At 48.4% G+C, this 18073-nt stretch overlaps 1 protein-coding gene across 4 annotated transcripts in view; it reads left to right on the forward strand.

Annotated features, from left to right (window-relative positions):
* Positions 1-12556, forward strand: part of NR6A1 (nuclear receptor subfamily 6 group A member 1) — a 228704-nt gene extending 216148 nt beyond the window's left edge. For 3 of the 4 annotated variants that reach the window (XM_032306652.1, XM_032306653.1, XM_032306654.1), the window contains 3 exons: positions 2115-2236; positions 4514-4666; positions 7320-7408. In XM_032306652.1, coding sequence (XP_032162543.1) covers positions 2115-2236; positions 4514-4666; positions 7320-7408 — 364 coding nt within the window. Of the gene's footprint in view, positions 1-2114; positions 2237-4513; positions 4667-7319 lie in introns of all 4 variants that reach the window. The other variant, XM_032306651.1, reaches the window with a different exon arrangement.
* Positions 12557-18073: the final 5517 nt, after the last annotated feature.

Here is an 18073-nt window from a genome sequence, read left to right on the forward strand (position 1 = left end):
TCCCGCATGGCTCAGCACCGTGGAGGCCCTGCAGCAGAGCCCACGCCTGCCTGAGCCGGGGAACCCAGAGCTCCTGAGGTCCCCTGTGGTGGCATGAGGCAGCCTTTCCCAGTTACCAGTTAAGGACAAGACAGGGAGCAGACCGTGTAGTGCTAAGAAGGCGAAAGGCTTGGAGTTAGAAAACTTGGTTTAAACTTTGGCCCCACCCCACCACCACTTACTTGCTGTGCTGCTTTGGGGTAGGCAGGATGCTCTTCTTGTGTTTCCTCGTCCCTAACAAGCAGGTGATCTTACTTAGCCCCCAGGTTGTCAGGGAGGTAAAATGTAAGAATGCAGGAGAGGCCTAGGGACCCAGTAAATAACCTGTCTGAGCTTTGTTTCCACATGTGCACAGAAAGGACTGTAATACCAATTTTGTAGATTTATTGGGAGTATCCAGTGAAATAATAAGTGTAGAATATTTAACAGAGTTAACTGGCAAGTAGAAATACTCAACAAAGGATAGAATGATAGATAAGGTTAGTATAGTAGTTATTCAGTATCAATTTGTCTATCAGCCAGTTTGGGGAAGTATTAATAACGTTGTAAAAGCCATTGGGCCAGGCATAGAGAGAAATGGAATCAGCCCTCATTGTTCACATCAGCGGATGGAGGACAGGAGCCGCGGGTTGTGGTGGGTCTTGATGGGGCGTTGAGGCGAAGGGGTCAGGCTCTAGATCGCTGGTAGCTCTCCTATAGCTCCCTCTGCTGCTTGAGAAGTGCAGACGTTTCTGGCCCAGAAAGGAGCCAGGCTTGCCCCCCAGGGAGAGGAGATGTGCTGCTTGCCCAGAGGCCAAGCCTTTGCAAAGCCTTCAGAGTCAACAAAGAAGGCAGTAGAGCAGGCGTTCAGGACCCACGTAGGGACTTATTGCCCAGCATAGGGCTGCAGTACTCAGGTCTGAGGATGTCCCCAGCACGTAGTCCCAGCGCTGGGCATCTTTTCTCCTTGACTGAGCTGCATCTGAGGCCTCTCTGGAACTCCCCTTAGTCCACTCCTAGAAGGGCAGAGACTGACCCTGACCCCAGCTATTATAAACTCTTGCTTCCCCATTAAGCCTTTTTGATGCTTGGTTTGGTGGTATCTCCACCTCTGATATGAGGTGTGCCCCACTGTGACCCAGAGTATTAGTCCCCTAACCTGGGGCTCCTTTTTCTAAAACTTGGTCTTTCCCCAAGGAGCTTGCTTCTAATCCAAAGAAAGGAGCATGGTCTGCACAGAGTCTTACCTGCTACAGTGTGATTCTGCCCTCGGATATTGGAAGAACCAAGGGCTTGGGAAGTTAGCCTAGGTTCCAAGTTCTAGCTCTGCCACCAGCTAGCTGTGTGCTTGTGGACCAGTCCCCTCTGCTCTTTGAACTTCAGTTTCTCATCTGTACAGCGGTAATGATCATCTCACAGAGCCCATGAAGCTGAGAAAACTCAATGAGAAAGTGCACATAAGTGCCTAGCACGGAGACTGGTAGGGCGTGAAGGCTCAGGTAATGTTTCCCTTCCCCATAGCTAAAGTGAGGGATGCCAGTAAAATTTTTCATTGTGTGTAACCTCAGCCCTGCTGGAAGCAGTGAACCTAAAAAATACAATCATCAGCTTTTTCTTCACCGTGGCAAAGGCTCAGGTAGAATCACCATGGCAGCTGCCGTTGAACCTGGAGGCTACATCTCAACTATCACAGAATCTTGATAGTGTTGTATTTTTCCACATTTACATTTCAGACTGCCTTTGGCCCTTGTTACCCGCAAGCAGGCAAGCATTATTATTTGACAAAAGAGAATCTCGAAGTTTAGAGAGGTCAAATGATTTTCCCAAGGCCTTACAGCTTTTGAATGTTGGAGCTGGATGTGAACTTAGATTTAACTCACCCCACCTGACCTTAGGAACAGGAGCTGTCTGAGCTGCCTTCCCTCTAGACAAACCATGGATCTACCTGTCCTTCATAATGATTCTGGATTTCATTTCCCCCAAGCTCAGACTCTTTTCTATCTTAGATGCCTTAAGGAGCTGTAGGAGACCTCTTTCTTCCCTTCCTTAACCCCCACTGGCATCAAAGCCCACTCACACCTCTGTCTGTTCCCCAGATTTAGTGATGAAGGGATGGAGGTGATCGAGCGGCTCATCTACCTGTATCACAAGTTCCATCAGCTGAAGGTCTCCAATGAGGAGTATGCTTGCATGAAAGCCATTAACTTTTTAAATCAAGGTAAGTAGCTGGAGGTGAGAAAAGGGGATTTTGTTTGTTTGTTTATTTATTTATTTTGCCAGAGAGCATTTTCCCTCATGTTTCACACACTACCTCCCGCCCTTTTACCCTCAGGACTGGCACACAGAATCTGTCACACCACGTGGGTACCAGTCCTAGAAGGCCTCTGCTTTCCTCAGCCTGCCCCTCTATAGCACAGGGCATGCTTTGGATTTTTTTCTTCAAACCTAAATGCCACAGTCTCTATAACTCATAGAGGAAGGAAGAGGATTTGCTTTGTTTAGTCAGTTTTAATGCATTTAAACACAGACACCAAGGACAGTACATGCGTCATTTAAAATATGTACCAAGTTTACCAGTGGCTGAAGAAGAGCTGGGTGACTGATGAAACTATTGGAGATAAGACGTGTGTGACAGGCTGGCAGTGGTTCTGACGGCCTCTTCAGGGCAGAGTGGGCGGGGGGGGGGTTGTACAGAAACAACGTGGATCCACAACGTGGATCAAGCGTGGCTTGCTTTTTTTTTTTTTTTTTTTTTTTTAAGATTTTTTATTTATTTGACAGAAAAAGCGAGAGAGGGAACACGAGCAGGGAGAGTGGGAGAGGGAGAAGTAGGCTTCCCACCAAGCAGGAAGTCTGATGCGGGGCTTGATCCCAGGACCCCAGGATCAGGACCTGAGCTGAAGGCAGCCCCTTGATGACTGAGCCACCCAAGCACCCCTCAAGCATGGCTTTTCATTAGAAGACTGCTGGCTGCGGTTTATGTGGGGCATCACCTACGAAGTGGTGCTTGGTAGCTGCTCGTAACTGAAGCATGAAGGAGATTTCATATTCTCTTTTTTCCAAAGTAGCATATGACTGCTCTGTTCTCACAGTGGAACAGGGCTGTTTTGCTTCCTGTGACATTGGAATTGCTCTGTTACTGTATTCAGTTTCCTAGTCCAGAGTCTGAACCCCTCCTCTGGCTTACTCCTTCCAGCTGCTTCTTCGCTATTCATTCATCTTCATTTATCTGCTGTTCCATGTGCCTCCCTTAGACCAGGCGCTGTGTTGACCATGAAAGACATTAACTAAAATAGATTGCAGGTCCCTGGCTTCAAGATGTACACACTTTAGGGGCGCCTGGGTGACTCAGTGGGTTAAAGCCTCTGCCTTCCGCTCAGGTCATGATCTCAGGGTCCTGGGATTGAGCCCTACATTGTGCACTCTGCTCAGCAGGGAGCCTGCTTCCTCCTCTCTCTGCTTGCCTCTCTGCCTACCTGTGATCTCTGTCAAATAAATAAACTAAATCTTAAAAAAAAAAAAGAGGTACACACTCTAATGGGACCTGACACATTACTTGAGCCTCATATTGGGGGAGATCAGCAACAGCTACTTGGAGGAGAAATCTGAGCTGGGCCTCAAAGGCTGGGTAAGATTTATATAGAGAATATTTATGTCCTATTTTATGTATAAATTATATAGATAAGTTGTATTTATATTCTGTGTATAAAAAGTTGGTATGTGCATAGACATTATATATACACACATACATATACATTATATATATACACATATGCATTTATATATAAATGAAAGAGAGAGAGATCTATATAGAGAAAAGGTGGAGTGATCGCTCGGATAGTATGAGCAGACGCACGTAGGAGACCACGTGTGAGTATGTGCAGCTATCAGCAGACTTTGTTATTGGCTCTAGCAAAGGGCCAGTTTAAGATACTTTGACGGGGGCGCCTGGGTGGCTCAGTGGGTTAAGCCTCTGCCTTCGGCTTGGGTCATGATCCCAGGGTCCTGGGATCGAGCCCCGCATCGGGCTCTCTGCTCTACAGTGAGCCTGCTTTCCTCTCTCTCTGTCTGCCTCTCTGCCTACTTGTGATCTCTCTCTCTCTCTCTGTCAAATAAATAAATAAATAAATAAATAAAAGATATTTTGACGAGATTACTCAATCAGTTGTTCAACATCCACTGGTCCGTGTTCTGTGTCGAGCCCTGTTTTGGGAGCCGTGCAGGAAGCTGAGAAAGATGCCGCCCAGCGCTCAAGTGTCTCGGTCTAGTGACTGTCCTTCATATTTTTTTTCCTCCTTTATCTGATTTCTCTTCCCTTATCCAGAGTTTTGTTTCTCTGTGATAGAAAGAGAAAAGATCTCCTGTTGTGACAATGTTGAATAGCTTTTAATCGAAAGATGCACATATTCAAGGAGCTCATGTTTCTTCCACAGTAGAGAGCCCCTCCTTTTCCTGTGTGGTTTTTGTTCTTGTTTTTGTTTTTGTTTTTCCACAGATATCAGGGGTCTGACCAGTGCCTCACAGCTGGAACAGTTGAACAAGCGGTACTGGTACATATGCCAGGATTTCACTGAATATAAATATACCCATCAGCCGAACCGCTTTCCTGACCTCATGATGTGCTTACCTGAGATTCGCTATATTGCAGGTACAGTTTTGGGCGGGGCGTGCAAACCTTCCTTGCTTCTCTTGCCTTGTGAAAGAAATGACATAGGCTTTGTGTTCAGGATAGCTCATTCCGTGCTTGTCACCAGCTGCATAAAAGAGCTACTACCATTGCCCTCAGAAAGTTCTGTTCTATTGAGAAGTTTGTGTTTTCTTTGTAGGGAAGAGAATCTGACATTTCCCAAGTGCCTATCACGTGCAAGGTGCTTTGTAGCCTTATGTTTTTTTAATCTCAGAACCAACTCTGCAAGGCTGGTTGTTGGTGATATTTATGGTCCATCTATGGATGGGGAAATAGGCTCAGAGTTTCTCAAATTAACTTCATTTCCTGCATATATACTTTAAAATATAGACATCAAAATGATATATTTTATGCTATGTGAAATAATTATATCTCAATTTTTAAAATTAACTTCATTTCATAGAATTTCTTACAGATTTTTGGAGATTATTCATTTAAAGCAGTATCTTTAAAATCATTCTCAAGAATCCTACCTTTGCAAAGGAATTTTTTTTTTTTTTTTTTTTTTTTTTTTTTTAAGCATATTTTTTTTTTTTTTTTTTAAGATTTTATTTATTTATTTGACAGAGAGAGAACACAAGTAGGCAGAGAGGCAGGCAGAGAGAGAGGAGGAAGCAGGCTCCCTGCTGAGAAGAGAGCCCGATGTGGGACTCGATCCCAGGACCCTGAGATCATGACCTGAGCCGAAGGCAGCGGCTTAACCCACTGAGCCACCCAGGCACCCGGAATTTTTGTTGTTATTGCTTTGAAATCTTGACCCTCTTCTGAGCTTCTTGACATTTAAATAGGTCCGCTCCAGTATAAAGTCCTGGGTTTTGTTTTTTTGTTGTTGTTGTTTTTTGTTTGTTTTGTTTTGTTTTTTGTTTTTTAAAGATTTTATTTATTTATTTGTCAGAGAGAGGAGCAGGAGCGAGCACAAGGCAGACAGAGTGGCAGGCAGAGGTAGAGGGAGAAGCAGGCTCCCTGCCAAGCAAGGAGCCCGATGTGGGACTCGATCCCAGGACACTGGGATCATGACCTGAGCTGAAGGCAGCTGCTTAACCAACTGAGCCATCCAGGCGTTCCTTTTTGTTTGTTTGTTTGTTTGTTTTTTATTCGACAGACAGAGATCACAAGCAGGCAGAGAGGCAGGCAGAGAGAGAGGAGGAAGCAGGCTTCCCGCTGAGCAGAGAGCCCAATGCAGGCTCGATCCCAGGACCCTGGGATCATGACCTGAGCCGAAGGCAGAGGCTTTAACCCACTGAGCCACCTAGGTGCCCCCTGGGTTTTGTTTTTATTGTTGTTTTAGGTCTTCTGGTAAAGATTCTTGTGTATAGTAATAGCATATATTGAGGGAAAACTCAGAAATGTGACCTCTAAGATAAAACTGTTCTGTCAAATTCAGCCAAATTCAGGAGGAAAAAATTTTCGGTCTGACAAAGGAATTTTTTCCCAACTTTTTGGACCTAAGTAGTCTAACAGAGCTGAACTGGACCTAAAATATTGAATTTTAGGGGTGCTTTGATAGTTAATGGCTTGGCGTTTCCAAATCTATGTTTTACTGAATAAGATGTTAATCGGATGCTCTCTGAAATACAGGGAGGTCAGTGGTTAATACCCCACTCTCCCCGACAGAGCTGGATTCTCAACTCTGGCAACATTTTGAATCACCTGGAAAATGTTTTAAGAATATCTGTGCTTGGATTATTCTTCAGAGATTCTGATTTAATTGGTATGGAGTGGGACCTGGGCATCAATATTTTTTTAAAACTCCCCAGGTGACTCAAAGGTACTGGCAAGGGAGGGGCGCCTGGGTGGCTCAGTGGATTAAGCCGCTGCCTTTGGCTCAGGTAGTGCGTGATCCCAGAGTCCTGGGGTCAAGCCCCACGTCGGACTCTCTGCTCAGCAGGGAGCCTGCTTCCCCCTCTCTCTCTGCTTGCCTCTCTGCCTGCTTGTAATCTCTCTCTCTGTGTCAAATAAATAAATAAAATCTTTTTTAAAAAAAAGGTACTGGCAGGGAGAAGAATCACAGCGTCCAGTATTTACAAAGTATATCAGCACACTGAGTGCTCTGAGATGTTTTCCAGTGAAGAAGCTTGTACACCTTTCTCAACCCCAAATTTCTGAAATTTATTTGCCCCTGTGACCACCCCCTCCTTCTTTTCCAGTACTTTTATTAGCCCTTTATACTCTTCTAAAGAACAGAATGCTAATTAGAGACTCTACCAGGAAAAAAAAATAGGGTATGTTTCTCAGGGTATTTTAGAAGAAAATACCTAGGGAACACCTTTCAGTTTAACATTCCTCATCTATAAAATGGAGATAACAAGTAATATCTATTACTTGGAAATATTATGAGAATTAGATAATGCACTGAAACAGCTGGCATGGAGTAAGGAGATGGTAGCGGTGATGATAGCTTGCACCGTGACTAGACTCTAGGGTACCAACATGGGTCTGGGTATCAGGTGGTTAGCGCACTTGGTCTGGTACTCCCGTCTTTGTGATACTCCCGTCACTTTCTTGCTCTAGACCCTCAAAAAGGCAACATTCTCCCTCCCCCAGCCCAAGAGGAGGCGGACACACTCTTCCACTGCCGCCATCACTAACTCTTCTTTTCCCACCTTGTTACCAGGAAAGATGGTGAATGTACCCCTGGAGCAGCTGCCCCTCCTCTTTAAGGTGGTGCTGCATTCCTGCAAGACAAGCGTGGGCAAGGAATGACCTGTTCCCAACGCTCCTCCTCGGGCCAGCCATGGCGCCGTGGGTGGGCAGAACAGGCTCCGGAAGAAAGAGCCAGAGAGACCAAGATGGAGGCTGTGGAGCAGTGTTTCCAGTTGCCTCCATAGCAAGAAGAGTTTTTGTTTGTTTGTCTGTTTTTTTAACCTCATTTTTCTATATATTTATTTCACGACAGAGTTGAATGTATGGCCTTCAACATGATGCACATGCTTTTGTGTGAATGCAGCCGATGCATTTCCTTGCAGTTTACAGAATGTGAAGATGTTTAATGTTATAGTGTTGTCATTGTTTAGAGATAGTTCTTTTGTATTTTGAGGGAGAGGGTGGGATGGGGCTGAGATGAATATTTCCATAATGTTGACAAAGACGACTACCTCAGTGGAAAGGGAGGGGTGTAACCATCCCTACCTTTTCCACATGTTCTCAGCAGACTCCTACATTAGTCTGTCCGAGAGCAGACTGCCTTTTTCTAGTCACAGAATTACCGGGTAAAAGTAAAAGAGCACACCATAAAGGGGCAAAGTGGTGTTGGGAGATTTATTAAGCAAAATGGGTAAAATATTGGAAACAGCATATGAGGATTTAGCATTCTCTTTTCTTTGGAAAGCATGGTAGTTGAGGGAGTAGAGTGCAGTGACCGAATCTAAGATGTCCTCCCTCCGAACAACTCTTCAGGGAGAAGGGTTTCTCTTCCCATACCATGCTGTGGGCTGCCCCTGCCCCACCGTCCGAACCACCACTACTGGTTTCTGCTACTGTCAACTTTTTGTCCACACGTGGTCCTGGCAGTAAATTCTTGGGAATTTACTCCCTTGGAGCTCACAGCTACCTAGTGTCTTTACCTGAGTCTACCAAGGTCTACCTTCCTCAGACTCCTTGCCACTCTGTCTTACACATTTGACTTCCTCTTGGCCCTTTGAAAAAACAGCTGAACAAAATGTCATGCTCTGAATCCTGGTGCCCACTACTGATTTATTCTGCTTTCACCTTGCTTTTTTTCAAAGGGTAGTGGGACAAAGGCCAGACTGCCAAAAGAATAAACAATCTTCCTTTCCCTGTTCCCCTCACCCCATCCTGTCTCATCCTCAGGACTGAATCCAAACCCTGCCGTCTTTCATACAGTGGGAGGGACCATTCACCCATCAGCTAAACAGAGGCTTTGCCCCTTCATTCTCCTCCCAAGTTCTCCTAACCTCTCCGAAAATGAGACCAGGTTTCCTTGGAACAGAAAGCCCAAGTACCAGAGTTGGCCCACCTGCCCCTTAGATTATTGGTGGCCTGGCTGACCAAGGCCTGGAGGGCTGGAGCCAAAGCACCTGGAAGGGAAGGGGGGGCTTGAAACTACCTCATGTTCCTAAGGGCCTGGCTGCCCCCCTCCGCAGATACGGCCTGGACCTCCTATTCCTTCACTACCTACCCTGCCTAGTCCTGGGAAACGTTCTTCACCCTCTTGGCTTTAGCCAGTGGCCACACCGTGTCTGTCTGAGAAATCTTTCAGGTGCTTTTCCATTCTCTGCCTTACTGTTGTAACTGTCCCTGCCCGTCCCCAGGTATCTCCCACAGCCAGTGCAGTGCACAGACCGCTTTAACTGGGGACCTCCCTGAGTGGGCTGGAGGGGCCTATAGCATTTTGTTTTGCCGTTTGCTCTCTTCCCAACCCAGCCAGCAACTTTACCGAGTGGGCCACCATATCGTGTGCACACCAGGTAGTCTGTGTCGGATTATAATATTTTTTTTTTTTCCAGTGACATGTTACGGGTACCAGCAGAGCGATGACTTTGTCCCTTGACGGATCTAGAACTCAGAGCATTACTCCTTACTGCCATTTCCCCAGCTGCTCTGAGAAAGAAAAAAGAGACATGTTCCTAAGGAAAACCTCCAACCAGAACGTTCTTCACATGTTGATGGGAAGATTTATGTTTGTGTATCTGTTTATTTCTAAATTCACGATATTTTTGTTTCCCTGATTTTTTTATTTAACCAAGTAGATCACATTCTTTGGCTACAGGTCAGACTCCGAGCTGCTTTTCTCAGGGTAGGGGAGGAGACACCTATCAGAGACCCTTTTCCAGCACTGCTCCTGTGTGCCATATCTTTCTTTGCTTAGACCTCCATCTGTCAAATTATTATTTTTTGAAATTGCTTTTTTCTTAAATTAAGCATTTTACTGGTTGTGTTGGGTATCAGAGGAAATTGCTCTCTGACAAGACAAGAACATGTCTCCAATAATGCAGCATTAAATAGAGCAAGTTGTTAATTTGTGGAGTGGGGGAAAGGTTCTGCAAGTTGCCATTGTACAAATCCATTTTTACAAATGTTTGCAGCAGATTCCACAGAACAAAGAGCCCATTCATTGCCAAGAGCCCTGCAGAATCTCTGAGCCAAGTGGCCGTGTGTTCCAAGCCGGAGCCTGACCTGTGGACAGCTTTTAATGTCTTCTGCACCCAGTCCTTTTATGACGTGGGCTTTTTTTAAACAGGGTAAAGTGAATGTGTTGCATTGCAAACTCAGGTATTATGAGGAGAAGGTAGGAGTGTAGCTAGCAGTGTGGAGACATTAGGTCAGCCACTAGATGTATTTGTGAATTTGGTTTGAAGGACACAGAGAAGGGTTGGAGGGGGAGGTTTGGTGTGTTTGTTTTTTGCCTTTCTTCCCATAACATTTGGTTAGCAGGTAGCCTTTTTGCTAGTGGAAGAAGAAAAAAGTTGTGCATGTTGTCTCTGATTCCCTCTCTTCTGTCCTTTCTCCGTCCCCTGCCACCAACAGCACTCACTTTGAGTGAGAGTTTTTCAGCCATAAAAATGTAACCCTGAAAGCTGTGTGGTAAAGGAGAGTCCTGCCTCCGTGCACTGCATTGAAACACACAGGCTTTTCCTTTCCTTTCCCTTTAAATGTTTTCTTGACCCAAGACAAAAGTTTGGAATTTTGGAGCTTCACCTACAACTTACGCTCTCTGGCTCCTTTGTACAATTTTGGAGTCTTTCACAAGGTTTGGTGGTCTTGCTCTTAGTCTGGAGAAACTCCCCAGAACCTTTCTCTAAGCACTCCACCTGGCTCAGCGGACACCCAGCCCCATGCTTAACCCGTAACTGAGGTGAGCGAAACTCACGGAATAGAAGGCAGCATGCAGAGACCTCGTTGTCTTGGGATAGAGGGTGGATAGAGGGAATCTAAGGGTCTCCACAGCGTTGCTGACAGTCACCCGCCCCACACTGACCTGCCTCTCACGTGCCACCCCTTTCCAGGGATGTGAGTACCTGCTGTGGCCAATATGTCACCAGGTCCTTAAAAACCTGAGCTCTGTGAGCTGCCTTGCTCTACTTCTGCTTCCCATTTCCTACTTTTGTTTGTTCTTGATTTCCTGGAGAATGGGGCAGATGGAGACGGATGGACAAACCCAGCATGGGCAGCATCGAAGCCATGCCCTCGGTTGGCCAGAGTAAGGGGACCCTGGCCTCCCAGCAGGGCAGGAAGTTGGGCAGTGGTTCCAAGTCTTTAGCTCTGGGCCCCTGGTCTATGTCTTTTTTCTTGTTGCTGTTTAAAAATTTTGCAATTATTTTAAGAAATCCAGTCTTTCAGATCAGCTCTTTCATTAAACTTTAAGTTTTTCTTTATTTTTTTTAAACAAAACAAAACAAAACAAAAAAAAAAAAAACAAAAATACCACTGCTCTCACTTTCCCCAGTTTGATCCATGAGAATTCCCTACACTCCCCTCTGCCTTTGTAGTTGATCATTCCTCCCTTTTTCCTCAGCTCGAAGCATCTATGTCCAGTGTCTGTGAAATGATGTTTTATCTGTGTCTCAGGATGAGAAACGGCAATCATTCCACCAGGTGCTGGAAACTGATTAGCCTCGAGGCAAGGGTTTCTAGGGCCATAGCTCAGGGATGTGTATTTAATTACAGGGTCCCCAGAAACCCCTCTCTTGGCTGCCACAAGCAGCAGCTTCTTTTTTGGGCTTGAGAACCGGACCTGGACCATTTCCTCCGAGGCAGGAGCCCCAGAGAACATGCGGAGTCGAGGCGCACACTGGGGCTTCCTTCTTGGCTAGACCTGGGCCACCTTGAAACTTGAAGAATTCTGGCTGTCCTGCAACAGGAGCCACTATGGCCCTGCCTCCACCAGCCCATAAAATGCCCAGTCCCCCTGCCCAGTCCAGTGCCCATTCGGCCTCCCTCTTCTGGGCCTGCAGCCCTCCGTGAAGCACAGCCCGCTCACGAATCAGTTGCAGGCTCAAAGGGAAACTCAGTTAGGCCAGAGCTTGCTCCAAGCCCAAGAAGAAAGTTGTGTTACTGGTGGAGGCTAGTCTTCCAAATCCTGGAGCCAGCCCTGCCAGCCAAAGGATCATTTTTGCCCTTTGGTGACTTTTTTTTTTTTTTCTCTGAAATGTCTTATGATAGGTAATAATGTTGTTGACTCAAATTTCCATGAAAAAGAAAAAAAAATAAAACTACCTCTTGAGTGACATTCCTGATCGATTCCTCTCTGAGGAATCCTGTGGGAAAAGAATACCGTAGCTCCTGCTCTGTTTACATGTTTCTGTCGGGAAAGAAACTCTGCCTGCCCCGGGGTGTTGGTGTTTTTGTCTGTGCTGCCATCCCAGGCTTGCGATAGGGGCTTGTGGCTGCATTGTGATGTCTGGGCCATGTCTGGAGAGGCCCAGCCACCTGCCCAGCCACGGACTAGCCACCCCTTTGAAGAGGCCATCATTTCTTTCCTGTGATCCAGGGCACAGGGAGCGCCACCTCTCACCACCCCATCTCCAGGGGCTGTGGTGGCACAAGCATCAGTGAACATATCCTTGGGCTACCTATCCTAGGCCCACTTCTACCCACAGTCCAATGTAGGAATCGTGTAAATGGGATGTCTCTGAGCCCTTGTCCCCAAAGGGCCGGCCAAGGGCTGCCCGCCAGCCTGGCTCCATCAACCCTGCATGACCAAATGATCGTTGGTGGGCTCTGCAGGGTACCCAGGCCCTCTGCTACCTCCCACCCTGCCAGCTGGCGAGGGATGGGCCCTTTGCTGTGAATTGACTACCTGTGGAAATGTGACCAATTAGTGTGAAATGCATGTTTAGCAAATGTTAGGTACTGTATTTGAACCAATAAATGTGAATTCTTCTGCACATGGCATCTGTCTGTGAAACTTGTCTGGGGTTCTATGGAGGGACCATGGGGTTGCCCTAAGGAGCTGGCTGATGTCTGCTTGGCCCTACTTGTAGCTGACACCCACTCAGTTTCTATTGCTGAGGGTCTGGCGGAGGGCTCTCTGTCAGAGCTGCTTGAATCGATGAACCAGTCCCATAATAAGCTGTCTACCCTGTGTGCCAGGCACTGTTTGGGGACTTGTCACAAACCTGAACCTCCTTGAACTTAAAGGATTATTACCTCTATTTTGTTGAAGTGAGGTGAAAAGACTCCCAGTTAGAAAGTGGCACAAAAATAGAGGAACTTAGTCTGGTGGGGGAGGCAAACACGGACCTTTGCAGTAGTTCTAATTAAGGGTATAAATGAGGTGGTAAGGAGCTAGAGGAGGGAGTGGCTTGTTCTCGGGAAATGCTTCACAGATGAGCACTGAAGGTGGGTTTTGAAGAAAGGCACTAGGCAGAGGAGGCTAGCCCAGGTGGAGGGGAGAGAGATCACCTGGCCGTGAATCAGAGACATGGAATACTCGGGCACAACAAGGGACTGCCACGCCAGGAATGGCAGCAGATGGAAGGGATAGCAAGACTTGAGCTTGGAGAAGCTCTTGGGGACCTTGAATGCCACGTTCAGGAGTCTGTTTGTTTTTAAGATTTTATTTATTTATTTGACAGAGATCACAAGTATGCGGGGTGGGGAGAATGCAGGCTCCCTGCTGAGCAGAGAGCCTGATGTGGGGCTCCCTCCCAGGACCCTGAGATCATGACCTGAGCCAAAGGCAGAGGCTTATTTAACCCAATGAGCCGCCCAGGCGCCCCGCCACGTTCAGGAGTTTAGGAAGGAAAGCCATCTGCTAAGTCACAGGAAAGAGAGCTACATCTCCATGACAGCAGTGTGCTGGTGGTGGCCTGCCTATTCTGTCACCATGGTCCAGCCAGTTAATACCTAGGAAATACCCAGGAAATAGATGAGGTCTTCCAGAGTTGAGAAAATGGAGGCTCCGAGAGATGGAGGGATGTGCCCAAAGTCACACAGGAAGTGTCGGAGTTAGGACTTGAACCCAGATCTGCCCAACTTCAAAGCCCAGTCATCCTGTAATCCTGCTGCGTAAGGTCAGAGAAGCAGCAGAGTTTGGGTTGAGGGTTATATGAAGGCAGGAAAGGTGGAGACTTCTCAGTCTGCAGTCGTAAAGGCCGAGGAGAATCTGATCAAAGTCTATTAAATCCCCATGTGTGAAATGAGGGGAAGCCCAGCTGCCATCCCACACCTCAGCCTCCTCCGGCACAAGGGACCAGAGAGCCCTTGAGGTTAGAAAGAGATGGCTTTAGAACAAAGGAAACACTGCAGAACTAATTAATAGACTCCCTTGCCTCGCAAGAGGGGACAGCTAGGACATGGAGGTGTGAGGAGGAGAAGAAATACATTTGCTGAGCGCCCAGTGAATGCAGGGCACTATGATTGGGGCTTTGCACGCATTGTCTCCTGTCACCCTCGTAACAGTTTCATGAGGCTCATGTCTCAGCCCCGTTTTACACATCAGCAAATTGAGGCCCAAAGAAATTAAGCTGTTTGCCTGAGGTGACACATGAATAAGTGGCAGAATTCACTTTTTTTTTTTAAGATTTTATTTATTTATTTGACAGAGATCACAAGTAGGCAGAGAGGCAGGCAGAGAGAGAGAGGAGAAAGTAGGCTTTCTGCTAAGCAGAGAGCCCGATGGGGGGCTCGATCACAAGACCCTGGGATCATGACCTGAGCCGAAGGCAGAGGCCTTAACCCACTGAGCCACCCAGGTGCCCCCAGAATTCTCTTTTGAATCCAGGTCTATCTGATACCAAAGTTGTAGCAGGCTTCCTCCCTGTTCTTCCTGACCGGTTTTCTAGAGCTGAATACGAATGTCTAGAGTTTGTAACAAAACTCCGTAATGGCCTTTGGTTGAACTTCTTGCTATTAACAAAACAAACTATTAAACTAATAAAGGGTTAATTTCTGTAAGAGGTGAGTGAACAGACCCAACCAAATTGATCTGAAAAGCAGTGTTGCCCCCAAAATATGTAGATTGCTATAGACACCAAATCTGTGGTTTCTCAACATAGACAACCCAACAAGATGGCTTCATGGAAAAAGAAGTAGGTGTTCCATTGCCAAAAATCTGGGAAATAACTGCACTCACTCTATCTTCCTCTTACTGCTTCCCAACCTTTGTTGGCATATTAAAGGCTTTGAGAAGTCTTGCCTGAAAAAAATTAATTCTGTCTCACCCAGGGCCTACCAAAAAAGTGTCCCAGCATGGAACATTTTTTCTTCCTGTTAAAATTCCATTGGGACACTGTTCTGTGGCATAAAATTTAGAACACTGCTCTAAATTTATAAATTGCTACTGAACTAATGCTGAGCTTTTGATTCCCTTGAGTGCCAGGCAATAATCTGGAAGAATAGTGAGTATATATGGAGGTCGGCAAAGCATGGCACTGAGCGTTCTATATGCATTACGTTACTGAGTCCTCCAAGCCACCCTATGAAGTCGATGCTGTAAAAGATCCCATTTTACAGATAAGAAAACCGAGGCCCAGAAAGGGTAAGTAATTTGCCCAAGGTTACATAACTCATACGTAACCTCAGGAATGAACATAAACAAGCACTACTGAGTGCCTCCTGGTAGGATCTGTGCTGAGATCTTCATCCTTACACGACACTCTGAGGTAAATAAGATCATCTCTATATAACTGAAGAGGAAACGGAGCTCTGGCCCAGGTCAGAGTCTGAAGCCAGAAACCCCCAGATATGACGGCTTAGGGAGGGTGCTGGGATCAGGTTGGATGTGGCCACATAGACGCTCTCAGGGACCATTCTCAGGCAGCTTGTGTGACAGAGGCACATCAGAGGGTCTCACCATCTGAGGTCTAATTCAAGCTCTTCTCCCTTACCAGCTGTGCATGGCCTTGACCCAGATAGATCCCTCTCACTTTCCTGGTCAGATAAATGGAGATGACGTGCCTTTGTCTTAGGAGTTAAGGAGGACTCACTGTGGCTGGTTCAAAGTAGGGCTTAATTAAGTCAATCCCTAAGAGAAAGCTGTATGAGAGGAGCCGTGGCCCTTCATACCCCAATAACAGAAACCTAGCAGAGCCAGAAGCTACCACTCTGGCTTTGCCTGCCCACCAGGGTTTAGGTCCACGGTGGTAATCAGTCTGTCTGAGATCCTGTGGCAAAAGTGCCCAACTGTCAGACCCAGGGCTCTTGGAGTCTTGTTCCCTTGGCAACAAGTCTCACCATGGAGACCACAGCCCCATCCTTGCCCTCCCTTGCAATCTCCCTCTCCACAGACCTTCCCTGTTCAATACCTAGTCCTAGGAGAACTGTAGGAATGGAAGAGAGCTCCAAGGAGGCCCTTCCTCGGAGTGAGGAGTTTGGGGCACAGCCGGCAAGAGAGGCAAAAGGAACTTCCAATTTTGTGTCCTCTCTGAGCTTGGCAAGGTTCTGAGGCATCTACGGATTGTGGTCTCGTTTAGATCAAAAGCCCAGCACTTACCCTATTTTACACAGTGGAAACCGAGGCTCATGGAGACACAGTGGACCAGCCCGAAGTCTCACAGCTGGTCACTGTTGGAGCGGACACTTGAATCCAGGGTTTCTGACTCAGGAACCCTTGCTTTGTCTGCAACTCCCCACCCACAGTGTCGAGGCACGGCCGCTGCACCCCAGGGAGGCTTGGACGGTTGGGTGACTCCCTTCCACCCTAGGCCCTGGCTGTCGCACGAGCAGCAGCCAGCAGCCCTTTGAGGCCTGGGCTGGGCCCTGCAGCAGCAGAGGAACTGCACTATTTTAAGCCAGGGCCAACAGGCCCCATGTGGGCACAGGGAGGGTGGCCTCGGGCCCTTGGCCAGCTTCCCGGAAGTCACCATGGCCTCCCTCCTCTCCCCTGAGCAGCTTTCTGAGGCACTCACTTCCCAACAAACAGGAAGGAGGCCCTTAGGCCAGGAGACCTCCAGCCTCAGCTTCCTCCTCCTACACCCCCCGCCCCCCCAGTCTTCTCTACATGGGGGAGCTCAGCAGCTGCACGCCCTGATCAATGTCCCTTATCTGGGCTGGCTTGCAGCAGGTGGGTGGCAGGGGGTCTGGACTTCGGCTTGGGCCACCCCAGTTCACCCATTACAGGTCTAGGGCCTCCACTTGCCCAGGCCCTTTGCCCGCTTGCCCACAGCCGGCGTCTCGTATGTTGCAGTTGGCCCTTAGGGCAGAGAGCAGAGCGGGGGGGATCCTCAGACCGGGCCCCACTCAAGGACCCTAGAGAGAGACGGACTAAGAGACTGAAACAGAGAGAAGCAAACTGGGACCTGCCCAGAGACAGACGGAGGCAAAAGTAGTGATAGACGCAGATTAATCACAGCAGAGACAGCCTTAGAGAGATACTCAGAGACAAAAGCAGAGAAAAACAAAGAGACAGCTGCAAAGGAGGCCAAGAGGTCAGCGAGACGGCTCTGAGCTGTTGCTCCCGACCACCCCCCAAGTACAGGCCCTGTCTCAGGGCTGTGGGGGGCCCACCGGCTGCGTGGCTGAAGAGGAATGTGGGGAGCAAGGCTGGGTCACCCCTTGAGGGCCAAGCGTGTGCACTGTGAGATAAACTATCCCAGGAAGGGGGCCCCAGCTGCGGCTGCACGCTCCAGGAGCATGGCGGAGGGGCCCAGGCCCAAGGCTGAAGCCCCAGCCCTGCCAGACACCCAGCTCCCGCCTCTCCTCCCGAGGATCTTCACCAGGCCTCAGATTCTAGAAGGCGCCAGGTCCGTCCGTCTGGCCCTTAAGGGTCCCGTTTGTGGAAGAGCAGGGTGGGCCCTGGGAACCCTGCCAGCCACAAGCCTTCCTTCTCCAGCCCCAGCTACAGTCCTGGCTCAGGTGAGGGGGACCAGGCAGAGCAGGGGCTCCAGCAGAGGAGTGCCATGGTGGGGGCAGTTGTGCCCCGGCCTCTGCGTGGCCCCCTGGTAGCTTTGTGCACTCGTGTGCACCCGTGTGGGTCTGTGCGCCTGTGTCCATGTGCTTCCATGCACGTGGGGACTTGCACACATGGATGTGTCCACGTGCTACCGGGAGCCCCGCTCTGCCGCTGCAAGTCCCTGCTCTCAGCCTGGAGAAGAGGCCCCCGGAGGCGCCTGGTGTCTCCCACCCCCGACCAGGTGGTCCAGTCCCGAGAACCAGGAGGCACAGGGAGAAGAGCAAGCAGGTCAATTGCCGGCCCCCAGCTCCCCTCCCCACACTGCAGCTGAGGCTCCCGCTGGCCACGGCCTTGACCTGGCACTATGGACTTCTCTGACATTGGCATCGGATCTGAACATCTGGCAGCAGGCTGATAAGGGGTGCAGCGGAAACCGCGTCTGCGGCTGCCAGGAGCCCCGCCCCCCTCCACTGCCCTGCGAGGGGTCTCCACGTCCACATCCTCTCTGCCTCCGGCTCCGGACCCTGCCCCTCTCTCTTTTCTCATTCTCTGCCTCAGTCTCCCTCTCCCCCATT

The sequence above is a fragment of the Mustela erminea genome, chromosome 12, assembly GCF_009829155.1.
Source record: "Mustela erminea isolate mMusErm1 chromosome 12, mMusErm1.Pri, whole genome shotgun sequence".
In the NCBI taxonomy this organism is placed as follows: Eukaryota; Metazoa; Chordata; class Mammalia; order Carnivora; family Mustelidae; genus Mustela; species Mustela erminea.